The sequence below is a fragment of the Clarias gariepinus genome, chromosome 21 (genome assembly GCF_024256425.1).
Source record: "Clarias gariepinus isolate MV-2021 ecotype Netherlands chromosome 21, CGAR_prim_01v2, whole genome shotgun sequence".
Lineage (NCBI taxonomy): Eukaryota > Metazoa > Chordata > Actinopteri > Siluriformes > Clariidae > Clarias > Clarias gariepinus.
Genome location: NC_071120.1, coordinates 11,081,885 through 11,098,639, shown reverse-complemented (window position 1 = coordinate 11,098,639; position 16,755 = coordinate 11,081,885). Strand labels below are relative to the sequence as shown.

General features: G+C 40.4%; 1 protein-coding gene across 1 annotated transcript in view; it reads left to right on the top strand.

Annotated features, from left to right (window-relative positions):
• Positions 1-16,755, top strand: part of LOC128509070 (leucine-rich repeat-containing protein 43-like) — a 51,720-nt gene that overhangs the window by 30,474 nt on the left and 4,491 nt on the right. Inside the window, exons 9-10 of the mRNA XM_053480641.1 lie at positions 566-637; positions 767-985. Of these exons, the coding sequence (XP_053336616.1) occupies positions 566-637; positions 767-985 (291 nt within the window). The remainder of the gene's footprint in view (positions 1-565; positions 638-766; positions 986-16,755) is intronic.

The following is a 16,755-nucleotide window of genomic DNA, read 5'->3' as shown; positions in this document are numbered from 1 at the left end:
TTCCAGACCTATGCATTACAGTGACCTATGCAGTGGCTCAGCTATGAAAGCTGATTCCAGAAGACTACAAAGGATGGACGAATTATTGGCACTCCCCTGCTCACGCTGCAAGAACTGAATATATGGATATATAGTGAAGAAAAGGGCTTGGAATATCACTTTGGACCCCTCACACCCTAGCTACCTTCTAATTGAACTTCTGCCGTCGGGTCGACGTTACAGAGCATCGAACACCAGGAAAGTCAGGCACAAATTTTTTTTTATTCCCAGGGAATTTGCCTCATAAACAGCTAAAACATTCTTCTCACTGGCAATAAATATATGTCCAACATTGTGTGCAACACCACTGTGTTGTGTGTGTGTGTGTGTGTGTGTGTGTGTGTGTGTGTGTGTCGTGCTGTTTTGTCTTGTCATTTGTTTTGTTCTGGAAGCTCTGTTACTGAAACAAATTCCTAAAATTCCCTTTTCAATAAAACTCTTTCTGATTCTGATTTTACTTGATTTAAGTGTATTATCATATGAATGGCCCATTAGACTGACACTTTCAATGGTGTACTGTATTTAGGTTTTGTCTTGGCCTGCACCTTCAATGGAAAGTGCTGGAATCAAAGTATCAACAAACATGAAAGATAAAGAGGTATAGTACCTTCTTTCAGATAGGAGCTTTTAAGGTTAAAATTATCCGTCTGATTTTTTCCCTACTGGTAGACATACAGAAATTGTGTTTTTACACTGGCATTATTTTCTAATAAAATTTTCTCGTTAGGTCAAAATTGCAAGTACAAAATCCAAAAAGAAGAAGAAGAAAAAAGAAAAAGACCCAGAGCTCAAGCTGGTACATGAACAACCTATCAAGCGAACACTTGGTTTAGTACATGTTAAGCTAAAAGATCTATTGGAGGGGAAAAATCAAATTGAAGAGCAGTGTGATTTTGTGGTGCAGCACTCAGAACCTACCATCAGAACAGCAGCCACCCAGGAAAAGGTAAGCCTTGAACTCTCAAAACTATTCGATGGTAATGAGAGCCACTCCATTACAGATGAAATACCAGCTGCCTGCTTCTTCTCTAAATAGTTCTTGCACAATTTGGAGGTGTGCTTTGGGTCATTGTCCTGTTGTAGGATAAAATTGGCTCCAATCAAGCGATGTCCACAGGGTATGGCATGGCGTTGCAAAATGGACTGATAGCCTTCTTTATTCAAAACCCCTTTTACCCTGAACAAATCTCCCACGTTACCAGCACCAAAGCAACCCCAGACCATCACGTTACCTACACCTTGCTTGACATGGCATCAGGCACTCTTCCAGCATCTTTTCAGTTGTTCTGCGTCTCACAAATGTTCTTCTGTGTGATCCAAACACCTCAAACTTCGATTCGTCCGTCCATAACACTTTATCCTAATCTTCCTTTGTCCAATGTCTGTTCTTTTTCCTATTTTAATCATTTACGTTTATTGGCCAGTCTCAGATATGGCTTTTTCTTTGCCACTCTGCCCTGAAGGCCAGCATCCCGGAGGCGCCTCTTCACTGTAGATGTTGCCACTGGCGTTTTGCAAGGTACTATTTAATGAAGCTGCCAGTCGAGGACCTGTGAGGCGTCTATTTTTCAAACTAGAGACTCTAATGTACTTATCTTCTTGCTCAGTTGTGCAGCGGGGCCTCCCACTCTTTCTACTCTGGTTAGATCCTGTTTGTGCTGTTCTCTGAAGGGAGTAGTACACACCGTTGTAGGAAATCGTCAGTATTTCTGATTAGTTTAAAGTTATCTTTATTGAAAAAAACTGTTTTTCTTCCAAAAGCAAGGACATTTCGAAGTGACCCCAAACTTTTGAACAGTAGTGTATATTCAGCCCTCCTTAGCCTGATACCCCTAACTAGATGCTAGTGGAGCCAATTGCCTTCAAAAGTCACCTAATTAGTAAATAAAGTCCACCTATTTATACCTAATCACAGTATAAATACAGCTGTTTGTTAAAGAACATTAAGTTGTGGAGAAGGTTAGGTTATAATGAAATATCCCATGCTCTGAACATCTCACAGAGTATGGTACAAATGCAAACCTACCAAGACATTGCTGTCCGCCAAGCTGGCAGACCGGGCAAGGAGAGCATTAATTAGAGACATAAGGGCGGAATAGAATTATAAAAACAAATAATAAATAATTCCTCTCAACCTGTGTATTTCCAGACTAAGTCAGGTAAATAACTTGATGCAAGTATGTATTCATAACCTCCATCATTCTGTTGCAGGTTCTTACTAACTAAGTTCTTGGAGAACCGTTGCTCTCTGTGGTTTATTTAGCTAAATTTGCAGTATGACTCAGGAATGCTTTAGGCTCTCATGGTCTTCTACTTGCATAGAATGTAAAGTTCATAAAACCTATTAATAGCCATAGGTTGCTTATAAGCTCACTAGATAGCATGAATGAGAGCTAAAATAATAATATGATCCTGGTTTGTCCAAGCATGACATGAGGTCAGCACAGAGAGAGGATTCTGCGCTCAGGGGCAGATCAAAGGAAGCAGGAAACAGTGTCTTTAACAGTTTTATGGTCTTGCCACGCAGTTGAGATAACAACTGCTGGCCTAGATTATGTGTATTATCTGGGATTTTCACTGAGTATGTAGAAAAAACATCAGCATTTGGATCAGTATTACCAGGCCTGTACTTGATAAAAAAAAATTAAAATTTGACAATTTCCCTTAACAGCAACAGCCCTTCTGTACTGTAACACATGTGCCAGTAGTTTGAAATCTGTATCTGTATAAATAAAAGAAAGGTTTTGTTTGTACAGTGCTCAGAACTTGCTCTTTAAATATCTTTGTTTCATACTGGACATTGGAGAACCAGAAACCAGTCTGGTTGTATATTTCTCCAGCGCGTTGTTCCCATCCATTTATGGGTGCTTTTTGAAATATGTTTGGGGTCATTGTTCTGCTAAAAGACCCAAGATCTCGGACGCAAAACTAGCTTTTTGACACTGGGCCCTACATGCAACCCCAAATGCTTTTTGTAATCCTCAGATTTCATGGGTCTGGCACACAGTCAAGGCACCCAGTGCCAGAGGCAGCAAAACAACCCCAAAACATCTTTGACTCCACCATATTTGACTGTAGGTACTGTGTTCTTTTCTTTGTAGGCCTCATTCCGTTTTCGGTAAACAGTAAAACAATGTGCTTTACCAAAAAGCTCTATCTTGGTCTCATCTATCCACAAGACATTTTCTTGGTAAGATTTTGGCTTACTCAAATACATTTTGGCAATTTTATATACATCTTGCTTTTTTATGTCTCTGTATCAGCAGTGGGGTCCTCCTGGGCCACACTGATGCTCTCTGAGCCTGCAGGACAGCTTAAATTTGGGGCTGCTTATTCACCATCTAGACAATTTCCCCCCTTCCGTCCATGCCCAGGGAGATTAACTACAGTGCTATAGGTTGCAAGATTCTTGATAATGTTGCACACTGTGGACTAAGGCAAATCTAGATCTCTGGAGATGGACGTTTTTCCTCTTTCTGTTGTCCATGCTTAATGTGGCACACACAGACACACAATGCAAAGACCAAGTGAACTTGGTTTGATATAAAAATATGTGGGCAGTATAAAAATATATTGCCCACACCTGTTATTTGCCCCAGGTGAGTTTAAAGGAGCATCACATGCTTGAAACAATCTTATTTATAATATTACAATTATTTTTGTCAAGCCCAGTTTTGGAGTTTTCTGTGACATTATGTCAAATTTGCTTTTTTTCCTCCGTTTATTTGTTTTGGTCCAATACACACAAGGGAATAAACATGTACAAAGCAAAACATGTGCTAATGCAATACTTTTTCTTTTGGAAAACTTTAGGGGTGCCAACAATTTTGGCCATGACTGTATGTGCCGGATTTAATAATCTTTTTTAAACAGAGAGTGTATGTGGCTGATGATTAAGGAAGTACAACTTAGCATTAACAAGGTCTAAGATACTTAATCTTAGAAAATTTAATTCTTTGTGTAACTGCTTAAGAATTTATTTATTTTTATTGGGTTAAGAGCTTTGGAGTTCCTTTTCTTTTCTAGGTAGGAAGATGCACCTATTGGCATGGAGCGGCATCAGGAAATTGAGCGCACCCGAGCGCAATGAATGATTTGAGACACGCTATGTGGCTCGATAATAGTATTTTCAGTAAGGAAAAGTGACGCTTCTTTTGCCTGTGTTCCTGTTCTATGGGCAGCAATATTGGTTTCTCTCTCCCTTTGCCTTTTGTTTTCAGTAAGTCGCCTGATCTATTCGCTTTTTGTATAGCCACAAGTCACTATTCAAATGTTTGTCCTTAGTTAAGTGTGTGTGTGTGTGTGCGCTGAGTGCTGGTAGCAGAAAGTTTACTATTGTCTGAGAGTCTCACTTCAAATTCAAAATTCTAATTTTATTTGTCACTTACACAGTCACACACAGTTCAATATGCAGTACCACCCTTTTTGACTTTAAAAATGATAAAGATTATTAATAGGAAATAAATATAGAATTAAATAGAAATAAAATATAGAAAAAAACTTTAGCTAAGAAAAAAATATATATCTATAGACAACATATAAACTAAAAGAAAAAATATAAGAAAACCTAGCTGTACAAATACACAATATAAAGAAAAATCTACCTGTACAAATATGGAAAAAGAAATTTTTTCTGTACAAATATTTAAAAAATATAGAAACGTGAAGATGAAGTGGGTTTTAAATAGAAATGTCCAGGGGGGTTGTGCAAATATGCATAAAAGTATCTTATGTGCAACGAGGAAAAAAATAATAAAAAAATATGTGTAAATGTGCAGGTGTGCAGTGTCCATAAGTGTCCATGAATGTCCAGAAGGAGTGCAAAAAGACAAATGTCCACAAGTGTGTAATGTGCAAAATTAGATTAGTCCTGTGGTTCTGATTGAGGGACCGTACCGCCTGTGGGAAGAAGCTCCTCCTCAGTCTCTCTGTATTGGCCCTCAGGGAGCGGAATCGCTTTTCTGACCTCAACAGAGAGAACATTCGATTGCTGGGGTGGCTGAGGTCCTTCACGATCCTCCTGGCCTCGGTCCAGCACCGTTTGCTATAGACTGAGTGCAGATCAGGGAGCTTGGTGTAGATGATACGCTCAGCTGATCGCACCACCCTCTGTAGAGCTTACTGTCCTGCATGGTGCTGTTCCCAAACCAGGTCAAAATGTTTCCTGTCAGGATGCTCTCTATAGTGCAGAAGTAGAAGTTCCTGAAGGCATCTTAGGAGGTAAGAGTTTGTTTCGGAGATTTTCTCTTTTTTGAAAAGGGGAAAATCGTATTGAAAGATGCCTTATTTATGTTTTTAAATATATTTGTGTTGCAGGTGCGGCTGAGAGCACTAGCTGCTTTTTCATACCACGGTTTTATATTGCTGTTTCATTGTCCTGTTTTTTGTCCTGTAACCACTGATTTATAGCGTATTTTAAGACTATTTTACCCTATTGTGTTGTATATGTGTGGTAGTGTACTGGACATTTCATTTATTTAAGCTATTATACCCAATTTAGAGAACTGGTAGAGAAACAAGCTAGGTGGCGTAAACGGGTCATATCACTTTAAACCAAGCAGGGCTGGACTGAGACAAAAAATCGGCCCGTGCATTTTGACTGGAGACCGGCCCACTAGGTATTATTGGCAAAGCCATAGAGCCTTTAAATGAAAACAAACGCTGTTCTGACAGCGATGTACACTGTCCTGTTGGTATATATGTATCAATCTAATAAACTTAAACCTACACCATCCTCCCTATTCTGGTATTCTAAACAGTACTTAGCGGAAAACAAAAGACTGCTTGGTCGAGTTAACCTCCTGAACTATCTACAACTCATGGTGGTGAGACATGATCATTAATGAGTATTTCAATTAATAAATTACAGACTTCGTGATATTTTCATAAACTATTTATTTATCACATTAACAAACGGCATGGCAGCATAAAATATTTTTTTAAACATGGCAACCTTTAAAAAGTGAAAGGAGACAGAGAAAGAAAGTTGAGAAAGAATAACACTTAATTGAATTTTTGATGCCATTTTACACACAGTACATGGCACAAGAACTGACAACACAACAAAACACAGAGATCACGATCGCTGGAGTGTCATCCAGAGACCTGGGCTGCCACAATCAGCTTAACCGTAACACAAATGCACAGAAATCAATTATTTTTCTACAATAATTAAATAGATTCGACATCTTTCTTCGACATAATTTCAGACTGCACAGATGTTAAGCTTACTGGGCGTACAGAGACTTAAAATTTTTAGACTTTCTATTTACTATAAACGATAATGGATTTCTATACATTTAACATCAAATGACCACTTTGGTTGTAAGATTCAGATAATTATTTAAAAGCTAGACATTAAAAATGAGAATAAGAAAGAAAAGTATTTCTTTGTGCCCCCCTTTCCTTGTTAATGCCCTACCTGGCCCCCTGGCAAAACTTTGCTAGACCCGCCCCTGCACAGTTACCAGCTGTCAGCTATGTAGAAAAGTCTCTCAGAAACAGTTCATAACTTCCCTTCAACTCATTCATGTCACCTAAAAGATAAACCTGTTTCTCCATCACCTGTTCAACCTATTTCAGCTGATCAACAGGAGAAGGAGTGGAGAGAATGAGAGAAGCCGAGGCAGCTGCGCAGCGTAAAGACACAGGATAACTCCAGCTTCGTGTGTGTGTTTTTCTTCATTCTAGCTGAAATACAGGACAAATCGCGTTCCTTTTCACCTCAATACGTAACGCGTAATATTTTCTCTGAATACGGGACGATTACGTTTTTTACGTTTGGCAGCCCATACTAACTAACCTTATCAATAATTCACTCTCAGTAACATCATAGCACCAGCATAGAAACTCTGTCATCATGCTAACTAGTACACAGTAGGAGTTATTGTAACTGACTGTAAAAAGTTAGCAAGCACAACGAAAATAAGCTACACCTACTTTTTTTTATAAGTTTTTTCTTATGGTTTTACTTGGTTTTACTTAGGCTACCTCAAGTTCAGTTCTGCCACTTGGACCGGCGGCCGCCTCGGGTCTCTCCTCCTCCTGCCGCCTCGGGTCTCTCCTCCTCCTGCCTCCCCTTTCCCTCTTCATCCTGCGGCTGCTGGCCTCCATCACTTGCTAATTTTACTGAAGTGGAAGCTCCACTATAGCCACCAAACAACTGTGATATTTTAGCACATTTGACAGCATCTGCCTGAAGGGCTAGTTTCTTTTTGGCGCTATTTTTTTTCGGCTCCTCCTGCTGCTTTGCGTTTTTTGTTCTCCATTTTTGTTCAACAATGATATGTGATTGCTGAGCCGTTGTAAGGGGGAGGGTGCATCTGACCTCCTCGGCTGTAATTGGTCCAGCCCAGAGTCGATCATGACTAATTGGCCAATCCGCCACCTTTAATAGTTTATAACGTTACAAAAAAAACAAAAAAAAAACATCGGCGGCCGGCCCACAAAAGACGAAAATCATCATCGGCCCACCGGGCAAATGCCCGGTATGCCCTATGGCCAGTCCAGCATTGAAACCAAGGGTTTAAATCTTGGCGTAAACAGCAGGATTTTATTTGTTGTAAAGCAGGCTTCATTCATTTTAATCTTTTTTGTTTTTTTGGGATAATTGGTTTGTTGGGTGGAAATAGCAGCTAATGTGTGAGAGTATATTGCTCTGTGCTTTTCTGAGCTTAAAATTTTTTTTTGTTTAGTAAGGCACTATGGCGGATGAGATGCAGCAGTTGCGAGACCTGATGGCCCAGCTTAAGGCTGATAATAATCATCTGTTATAGGCAAGTTCTGGAATGGTCCCCTCTAATGTTAATGATGGAGCAGTAGGGGCTGATAGGGGCTAAAGGTCTCCTTTCAGTGGTAATCCAGTAGTTACTGAAAGGTTAATTTATGTTCCGTGAGAGAGGAAATGTCCTGTTTTTAGAGGCCGAGGAGGGAGCTATCAGGTGGGAGTGGGAGGGTATGGTGAGAGGTGCCAGATATAAACGTTTTTCAACCTCTTCTACTTACGGGCAGTATGGGGTGTATGTGTCTGCGCCATCTTTTACAGGCTCTTAATTAGTAGATTAAGCTTAAAGAAATGCTTAAAAAGCAGCAAGAACAACTTGATCAGCTAACTCGTAATGTGTCTTGGGTACGTTTAGTCTCTTCAGGTCCCTCTCAGACAGTAGGATCAAAGTCCCAGCTCTCTGGTCGTTTTGAGTAAAACTAGAACCTTCTGTGCTTTGAAGCCACAGTTCATAAGAGTGTGTGATCGGCTCAGTGGTTTCTTTTCCTAATGCCGGAAATATGGCCCCTTTACTATCTTTCTGTGTAACTGTCAGTGTTGGTGGGGACCCCCTGTTTGTTGGACACTGGTTCAATGGTGTCTACCGTCACTAAAAGCTTTTTCTTAGCAGAATTTTGATCTATGGGGGTAAGAAAAACTTCATTTGGGTCACTGGTTGCAGCTTAAGGTTGCTAATGGTTTGGACATTTCATATACACTGTAGGCTATTTAGAGCTGGATGTGGAAGTCTTTGGAAAAGTGATTCCTAATTGTGACGTGCTTATAATTAATGCAATCCAGTGTCTTCTTGTGCCAGTCCCAAGTCTGGATAAATGCAGAGGGTTTTGTCAGGAAGGGCATCCGACGTAAAACGTTGCCAAATTAATGATGCGAAGATGCAGGATAAGATAGATGCTGTTGATCTGTCCTCACTGACCTCTGAAAAACAGTGTCAGGTGAGGGCTCTACTATCTAAGTATTCTTCTGTGTTTTCCGCACACAATGGTGATTTGGGTGGTGCTGCGTTAATTGAACCTGACATTCCCGTGACTGATCAGGTTCCAGTTAAGCAGCGTTAAAGACGTATTCCTCTGTCAGTTTATGATTAGTTAAGGCTCATATTATTCAGTTACTAGAGGCTGAAATCATAAGTGAGAGTAGTAGCCTGTATGCTTCCCTATTGTCCTAGTAAAAAAAAGGATGGCTTGCGGATGTGTGTTGATTATCGTCAACTTTATAGCAAGACCATAACAGATTTGTTTCCTTTTTCCAAGAATTGAGGAGTCCTTGGATGCCATTTCTGGTGCCAGGTGGTTCTCTACAATGGATCATGCTAGTGGATATAATCAGGTCCCGGTGGCTAAGAAACATTGGATGAAGACTAACTTTTGTACACCTTTTGGGCTATATGAGTGGAACAGGATGGCTTTCAGCCTTTGCAGTGTCTCAGTTCCTTTCAGAGAATGATGAAGCGCATGTTTTGTTCGCAACATTTTCAATCCCTGTTGTTTCACTATACTTTTTTTTTTTTACAGTGTCTCAGCACTTAAAACGGTTGGAGGTGGTCCTAAAATGTCAACAAGAAGGCCTAAAGGCCAAACTGGACAAGTGTTCATTCTTCCAACCTGAGGTGAGCTACTTGGGGCATATGATTTCTGTCAAAGGTGTGGCCACTGACCCTACGAATATTGGGACGGATGTTAATTGGCACCCTCTGCACCAAGTTTTAGAACTCTGTTCGTTTCTTGGCTTTGCAAGTTATTACAGGCAGTTCATAGAAGGTTTTGCCAAGTTGACAGCACCGCTTCATTGCCTAGTAACCACCTGACTTGGGCCAAGAGAAAGGGATTCAGCCAGATTTTGTAAGGAGGGTTGGACAGAGGAGTGTCAACAGAGTTTCAGTTTGTTGAAGCAGCAGTTGGTGAGTGCTCCCCTGCTGGCTTATGCTGACTTGTCTTTACCATTCATCTTAGAAGTGGACGCCAATTATAGCGGATTGGAAGCCGTTCTTTAACAGGATCAGGACGACCGAGTCAGGCCTGTTGCCTATGCTAAGTTTACATTTGGGCATTTGGCAGACGCTCTTATCCAGAGCGACTTACATTTTTATCTCATTACACATCTGAGCAGTTGAGGGTTAAGGGCCTTGCTCAAGGGCCCAACAGTGGCAACTTGGTGGTTGTGGGGTTTGAACCTGGGATCTTCCGAACCGTAATCCAATACCTTAACCACTGAGCTACCCCTGGCCAAAGTTGAGGACTGAAGCCCTCGGAGAGGAATATGTCTAAATACAGTTCCATGAAACTGGAGTTTTTGCCCCTTAAATGGGCCATGAAGGAAAAATTTTGGACACAAGTGTGGTATATACAGATAATAACCATCTTCAAGTTATCTTCATACTCCTAAACTTGGTGCTTTAGAACAGAAATGGGCTGCTCAACTGGCTGCTTTTGATTTCAGTATCAAGGTGTAGTAATCGGAATGCTGATACACTCTGACGGGTGTACCCTGCTTAACCTGTGCCGGAAGGTGTGATTCCAGCAAGTTTTCTACCTGAGCCAGTCCAACTACTCTCCTCCAAACGACCTCAGGGTAAAGGTATACAAGCATCTATTACTACTTTTCCTAGCTAAATGCCTGCAGATCTGTGTAGGCTTCAGGAAGCTGATGCAGTGCTAGTAGTGTTTCTGAAGCTGTGGAGCAAGGAGAAATATCCTTTAAATGAAGGCAGGGGTTGGGCGCAGGTGTAGGTAAACTCCTGAAACAGTGGAAACGGTTAAAGATGAAGGATGGCGTCTTGTATCGTCAGTGTTACCAGTCTCAGGGTGGCAAGGCTTTTCTTCAGCTTTTGCTCCCAGCATCTTTAAATAATGCAGTGATGCAGAAACTTCATGATGAGCAGGCCATCAGGGAGCAGAACGTACAATGGAGCTGGTGCGACAAAAATGTTTTTGGCCAGGTGTGTCTGAGGATGTAAAGCGATGGTTATGGAGTTAATTATGTGCCAAAATTTAACAAACAAACACAATCTGCTTTGCAAAGAAAAAAACGACTTTCTCACATATGCAGCGTTTTGCAAACAAACACAATCCGATTTGCAAAGAAAAAAATTCAACTTTCTCACAAATGCACCCTCCATATTTTCTCACAAATGCATCCATCCGTATTTTCTCACAAATGCACCTTCCGTATTTTCTCACAAATTCACCCTCCATATTTTCTCACACATGCACCCTCCGTATTTTCTCACAAATGCACCCTCCGTATTTTCTCACACATGCGCCCAACCTATTTTCTCACAAATGCAATGGAGCAACTCCCTCTTCCAAAACAGCAGATGGCGCTATCGGTCAATTTACTCTATTCTCCCGAGACCTCAAACAACGTGTTTATATGGTTTAAACTTATGTCCCATAGGAATATGAGTGGGGAACAGTTTTGAGGTGTCCATTATACAGTATATCCAGACAGCCAGAGATATTAACACTCCACTATCTTTAGGATAGAGCCCTGTAGGGGAATACAGTTATATCAAACCACAGCTGCATTTTAATTAACTATTGAAGGCTGAAAGAACTGCCATCATGTTTGGCTTTTTATATCCATAACGGACGTATGCGACATGAAGCATCAAAATCTTTTATAATTAGTGATCATATCTACATTTAAATAATCTTTAACAAAGTTATAAGGGGAAAAAAGCTATAAATGAACAGTAAACATACTGAATTACAGACAGAATTCTATTACAAACCAGATTGTAAAAAGTTTCATAAATTTCATGCGGTCTAATACAATGATTCCTGCATCTTACTGTATCTACACCTGACGCTGCAACAGCTGTCTACAATGTAGTAATGTACTACAGAAACAGATTATTTAAATATAGATATGATCACTAATTATAGTTAATAATTCAATAGTTAATTAAAATGCAGCTGTGGTTTGATATAACTGTATTATTCCCCTACAGGGCTCTTTCCTAAAGATAGTGGATTGTTAATATGTCTGGCTGTCTGGATATATAATGGACACCTCAAAACTGTTCCCCGCTCATATTCCTCTGGGACATAAGGGTAAACCATATAAACACGTTGTTTGAGGTCTCGGGAGAATAGAGTAAATTGACCGATAGCGCCATCTGCTGTTTTGGAAGAGGGAGTTGCTCCATTGCATTTGTGAGAAAATAGGTTGGGCGCATGTGTGAGAAAGTTGAATTTTTTTCTTTGCAAATCGGATTGTGTTTGTTTGCAAAACGCTGCATTTGTGAGAAAGTCGTTTTTTTCTTTGCAAAGCAGATTGTGTTTGTTTGTTAAATTTTGGCACATAATTAACTCCATAGATGGTGCCAACAATGCGAATGCTGCACAGTTGATAAGGATAGTTTGCCTCAAGTTCAGACGTAATTTGACCATTTCTTAGCCTCAAAGCCTAACCAAATCTTGGCTATTGCTTTTACAATGATAGAGCCATCACAGAATAGAATGAAGAATGTTCTTGTTTTGATGGATGTGTTTTCAAAGTACACCCAGGCTGTACCTACCCCGGATCAGACGGTATGCACAGTTGACAAGGTATTGGTTAATAAGTGATTTTACAAGTTTGGCATCCCCAATCACATCCACTCAGACCAAGGAAGGAATTTTAAAAGTAGTTGTAAGATTTTATAATATTGTAAGACATTTGTATTCTAATAAAAAGATTCCTGTGCTCTGAGAACAGACCCCTCACTGTGCTTCCTTATGCCTTCTGTGGTAACACCTTCTATATCCTGTACCCAGACGAGTATACATCCAAATGGCTCTTGTCTGCTAGAACCCTTCTGTTTAATCTGTTGTTAGACTGCAAATGTATTTCCTCTCTCCTGTCTGTCCCTGGGTCCCTCTATGACTGACATGTTAATGACTGGTTCTTTTGATGTTTAGGACGTAGCACCGTTTAAATGTGCTCTCTTTGCTGAGAATAAACAGAGATCTTCAGACATCATGCCTGTGTGTGTGTGTTTTTCTCTTCTGGTCAATCGGGCCCAGACCGGTAAGTGTATCAAGGTGCGGCGAACACAGCAAGAAATAACTCTTATTCTCTTGGTGTAAAATTTAGCTTAGACACAATTATTTTTCATTTAAACCTAACAGTACTCCAACAGTTATGTCGGACCCACCCCAGCCCATCCTAGTGGTAATGGTCAATGTGAGCGATTTAACCGCACCCTCTATAACTTACTGCACACTTTGCCCACTGTTAAGAAGAAAAACTGAGCTGCATACCTCCCCCAAGTGGTGTTTTCCTATAATACTATGCACATCAGTCTACATGCGAATTTCCATATTTTTTAATGTTTGGACAAGATCCACAGCTGCCCATTGACTTCCTTTTGGGTAGAATTGAGACTTCCACTTTGGGTAGCATTCATGATTGGATCTATGACCATCAAGCAAGACTACAAGTTGCCTTTATGGGAGCTACAAGTCGACTGAAGGTGGCAGCAAACCGTAGAAAGGACAACATGACCAGAAGGTTGTTCAAAAATCCCCTTTGAATTCTGCTCCATTTTGCATCAGAGTTCTGAGGGTGCTTCTAGGTCGTCCAGTGGAGTTGTTAATCCTGAGTCTCTTCCTGTCTATGACCCCTTGCCTAGTGACTCTGTACTGGCTTCAAAAGACTAACTAACAAGAGACCACCTTTGCAACGGACTACCCGAGCATCAGCAGGCTACCATCCCAATTTTCATCATGTGTCAAAGACAGTTGGGGGTAGCATGAGGGGCCTGGTTAGTTCGCAAGTATCAGTAACTAGCAGTGTTTTTGCTTTCTTTTGACCTTAAAGTTAATATCATCAGGTCGATGATTTCAAAACCGGGGGTAGAATGTAACCAGTTAAGTATTTATTTATTGGGTTAAGCGCTTTGGAGTTTTCTTTTTTTTTCTTTGCTGGTGTATGACTCGCAGGAAGACGCACCTATTGGCATGGAGCGGCATCAGGAAATTATGCGCACCTGAGCACAATTAGTGATTTGAGACATGCTATGTGACTTGATAAAAGTGTTTTTAGTAGCGTACAGCAACGCTCCTTTTGTGTTCCTGTTCTATGGGCAGCAATATTGGTTTCTATCCCCCTTTGCTTTTTGTTTCCGGTGAGTCGTCTATTCGCTTTTCGTATAGCCACAAGTCACTGTCTAAATATGTGTTTGCCATTACAAAGGGTGTGTGTGCGTGCATGCCGAGTGCTGATAGCAAAAAGTTTACTATAGTCTGAGAGTCTCACTTAAAAGTTATGAAATTATTTCGGGGATTTTATCTTTTTTGGGAAGGGGAAATTGTATTGAAAGATGCCTTATTTGCTGGGTGGTGCTCTTTTGCACCTTTGATTTATAGGGTATTTTAAGACTATTTTACCCTATTGTGTTGTATATGTGTGAAAGGGTACTGGACATTTTGTTTATTTGTGATATTACACTCAATTAAACTCTCCTTTGGGGCAGTGGTAGCTCAAAGGGTTAAGGCACTGAGTTACTGATCAGAAGATCAGTGGTCGAACCCCAGCTCCACCAGGTTGCCACTGTTGGGGCCCTTGAGCAAGGTCCTTAACCCTAACTGCTCCAGGGGCGCCGTATAATGGCTGACCCTGCGCTCTGACCCCAGTTACGCTGGGATATGCGAAGAAGCAATTTCCCTCTGGGATTAATAAAGTTCTAATTAAATTAATTACAATTAAATTTCAATTAAATTCAATTAAATAAAATCTGTATTCAGGTGTATGATTAGCTGTGATATTGGAAGCTTAGTGTAAGGGAGTGTATTTTTATTTATTTTTTTGTTTCTTTAGTTTCTTTGGTTTATTTGCTCTGTGTTGGTTTGCTGTGTGATTTTTGTCCTTTCTGTTGCTATCAAAGTATTGTGGTTCCTGTGGATATCTACTTGGCAAACTGTGTAAGAGATTTTATTTTATGGATCATTTTTAGACTCTTTGTGTAAAATAAATTTGTATTTAATCTTTTTATCTGTTTTTGATTCAATCGAGCCATTACGGTTCTTTATGTTTTCGTCATTTCACTTGGTTTATTTATTTTTTACTTTATATTCCTGGGTAGATAAACAACCTAGATGGCGTAATCTGGGCATATCACTTTAAGCCAAGGGTTACATTTGTATTAATAAGTTGTTTTAATGTTTTTCTATGTTGGATTTTTCTTCACTGGTAGGGTAGGTTTTGACTTTTGTAATATTTTGAGAACGTCTTGGTTCTTTATTGTGTACATAGTTTTGCTGTCCTGTAGTGTTAATTGTAGTGTGATTTGAAGTAGGTCTAAAGTAACTTGTTCTCACGTAATTGAGTTTATTCTCACAAGCTGAGATGCTTTCTCTCACACAGCAGGGGCAGATCTCCCATAAACCTCAACTACCCTCCACCGCTGTGTCATTCTCCTGCACTGGTGGTAGGTGGGCTCTGAAACTGCCAGTCTCCTGTAAAGATAGCAGATTTTATTTTAGCCCTAACTTCCCACTGCTCTTGATCTTTTGGCACCGAGACCTGGATATCTCCTCAGAACTCAGCTACACTGGCTTCCCTATCCTCTGCCTATGTTTTCTCTCACCCTTCACAAGAAATTTGCAGCTGTGGTCTAAGAGATGGTCCTTTACACGTCTCCCACTGTCTCATTTCAGTTTTTCATCATTTGAATTTCATGCTGTTAAGGTAACCTTTCCCCTTGACCTCCACATCCTTGTTGTCTACTGCCTCCTGGTCCTCTGGGATACTGTCTTGATGAAGAGGTATTTTGGACAGTAACTGACAAATCCTAAGATTATGCTAAATTTATATATTGCCTTTGGTTCAATTTCTTTATATTTCCAAATAATAATGCTTTCACTGGAGTATTCAACCTCCCTCTGGCAAACTCCAATTCTCTTTCCTCCCCCCTCTCCATAACTCTTTCTCATTAACAACTGCCCCACACACACAAGGGAATTTCCTTTACCTGGTTTTCTGCACCTCTTCCCCAGCCACACATCCTTCACCATTACCCTTCCTATCCTGCCTAAAGCCAATCACAAACTTTCTCTTTTGCCTATGTCTTTCTATACAGGCTGTTCAGGTGCTTGTTTAGTCCTGTGTTATTTCAAGACTGGACTACTGCAACTTACTCATTCATTGATGAGGAAAGAGTGTTCCTTGAGAAAATGGAAGAAAGTTTGATGCAGATATTGCCTTCTTACCATACTCTTCTCTCCAAATTCTCATGTGAAGTGACTTCTGCTAACACTGCCTTCTACAAGGAAAAACTGGAAGTTTTTCTGATGATCCTTGCAAACTCCACAATATCTTCATCTAACTATTCAACCCACCAGCTCCATCCCCTCTGACTCCTGATGACTTTGCCATATTCTGTGATGGAAAAATAGGAGCAATCAGTAAGACCTTCGCTCCCACAAAAACCACTATAGCAGAGCTTTATTCCACAGCGACTATTCTTCTGTCTGTCAATCTCCATGCTGCTAGATCAGCTAAAACTTCATTTGTCCTGATTCTCCAGAACCTCTCAGCTGCATTTAACATGGTGACCAACAAGATTCTTTTGTCTATCCATACAAGCCTTGGAATCTGTGGCACAGCATGGTGATGGTTTGCTTCTGACATAGGATATAGGTCGTATGAGGAGATATGCAGGTGATCTACTGGAGTCCCACAAGGCTCAGTATTTGGTCCTCTTTTGTTCTCCTCTATACCCAGTCTCTTGGTAAGGTCATATTCTTGAACAGGTTTTCATACCATTTTTATGCAGATGACACGCAACTCATTCTCTCCTTTCCTCCCTCAAGCACACAGATTTTCCCCCCGATCTCAGCATGGTTGGCAGACATCTCATCCTGGATGACAGCTTATCAGCTGAAACTGAAACTTTAACTATCAATAAAACTGAACTGCTGTTCATCCCATGTGATTGATTCCCCTGT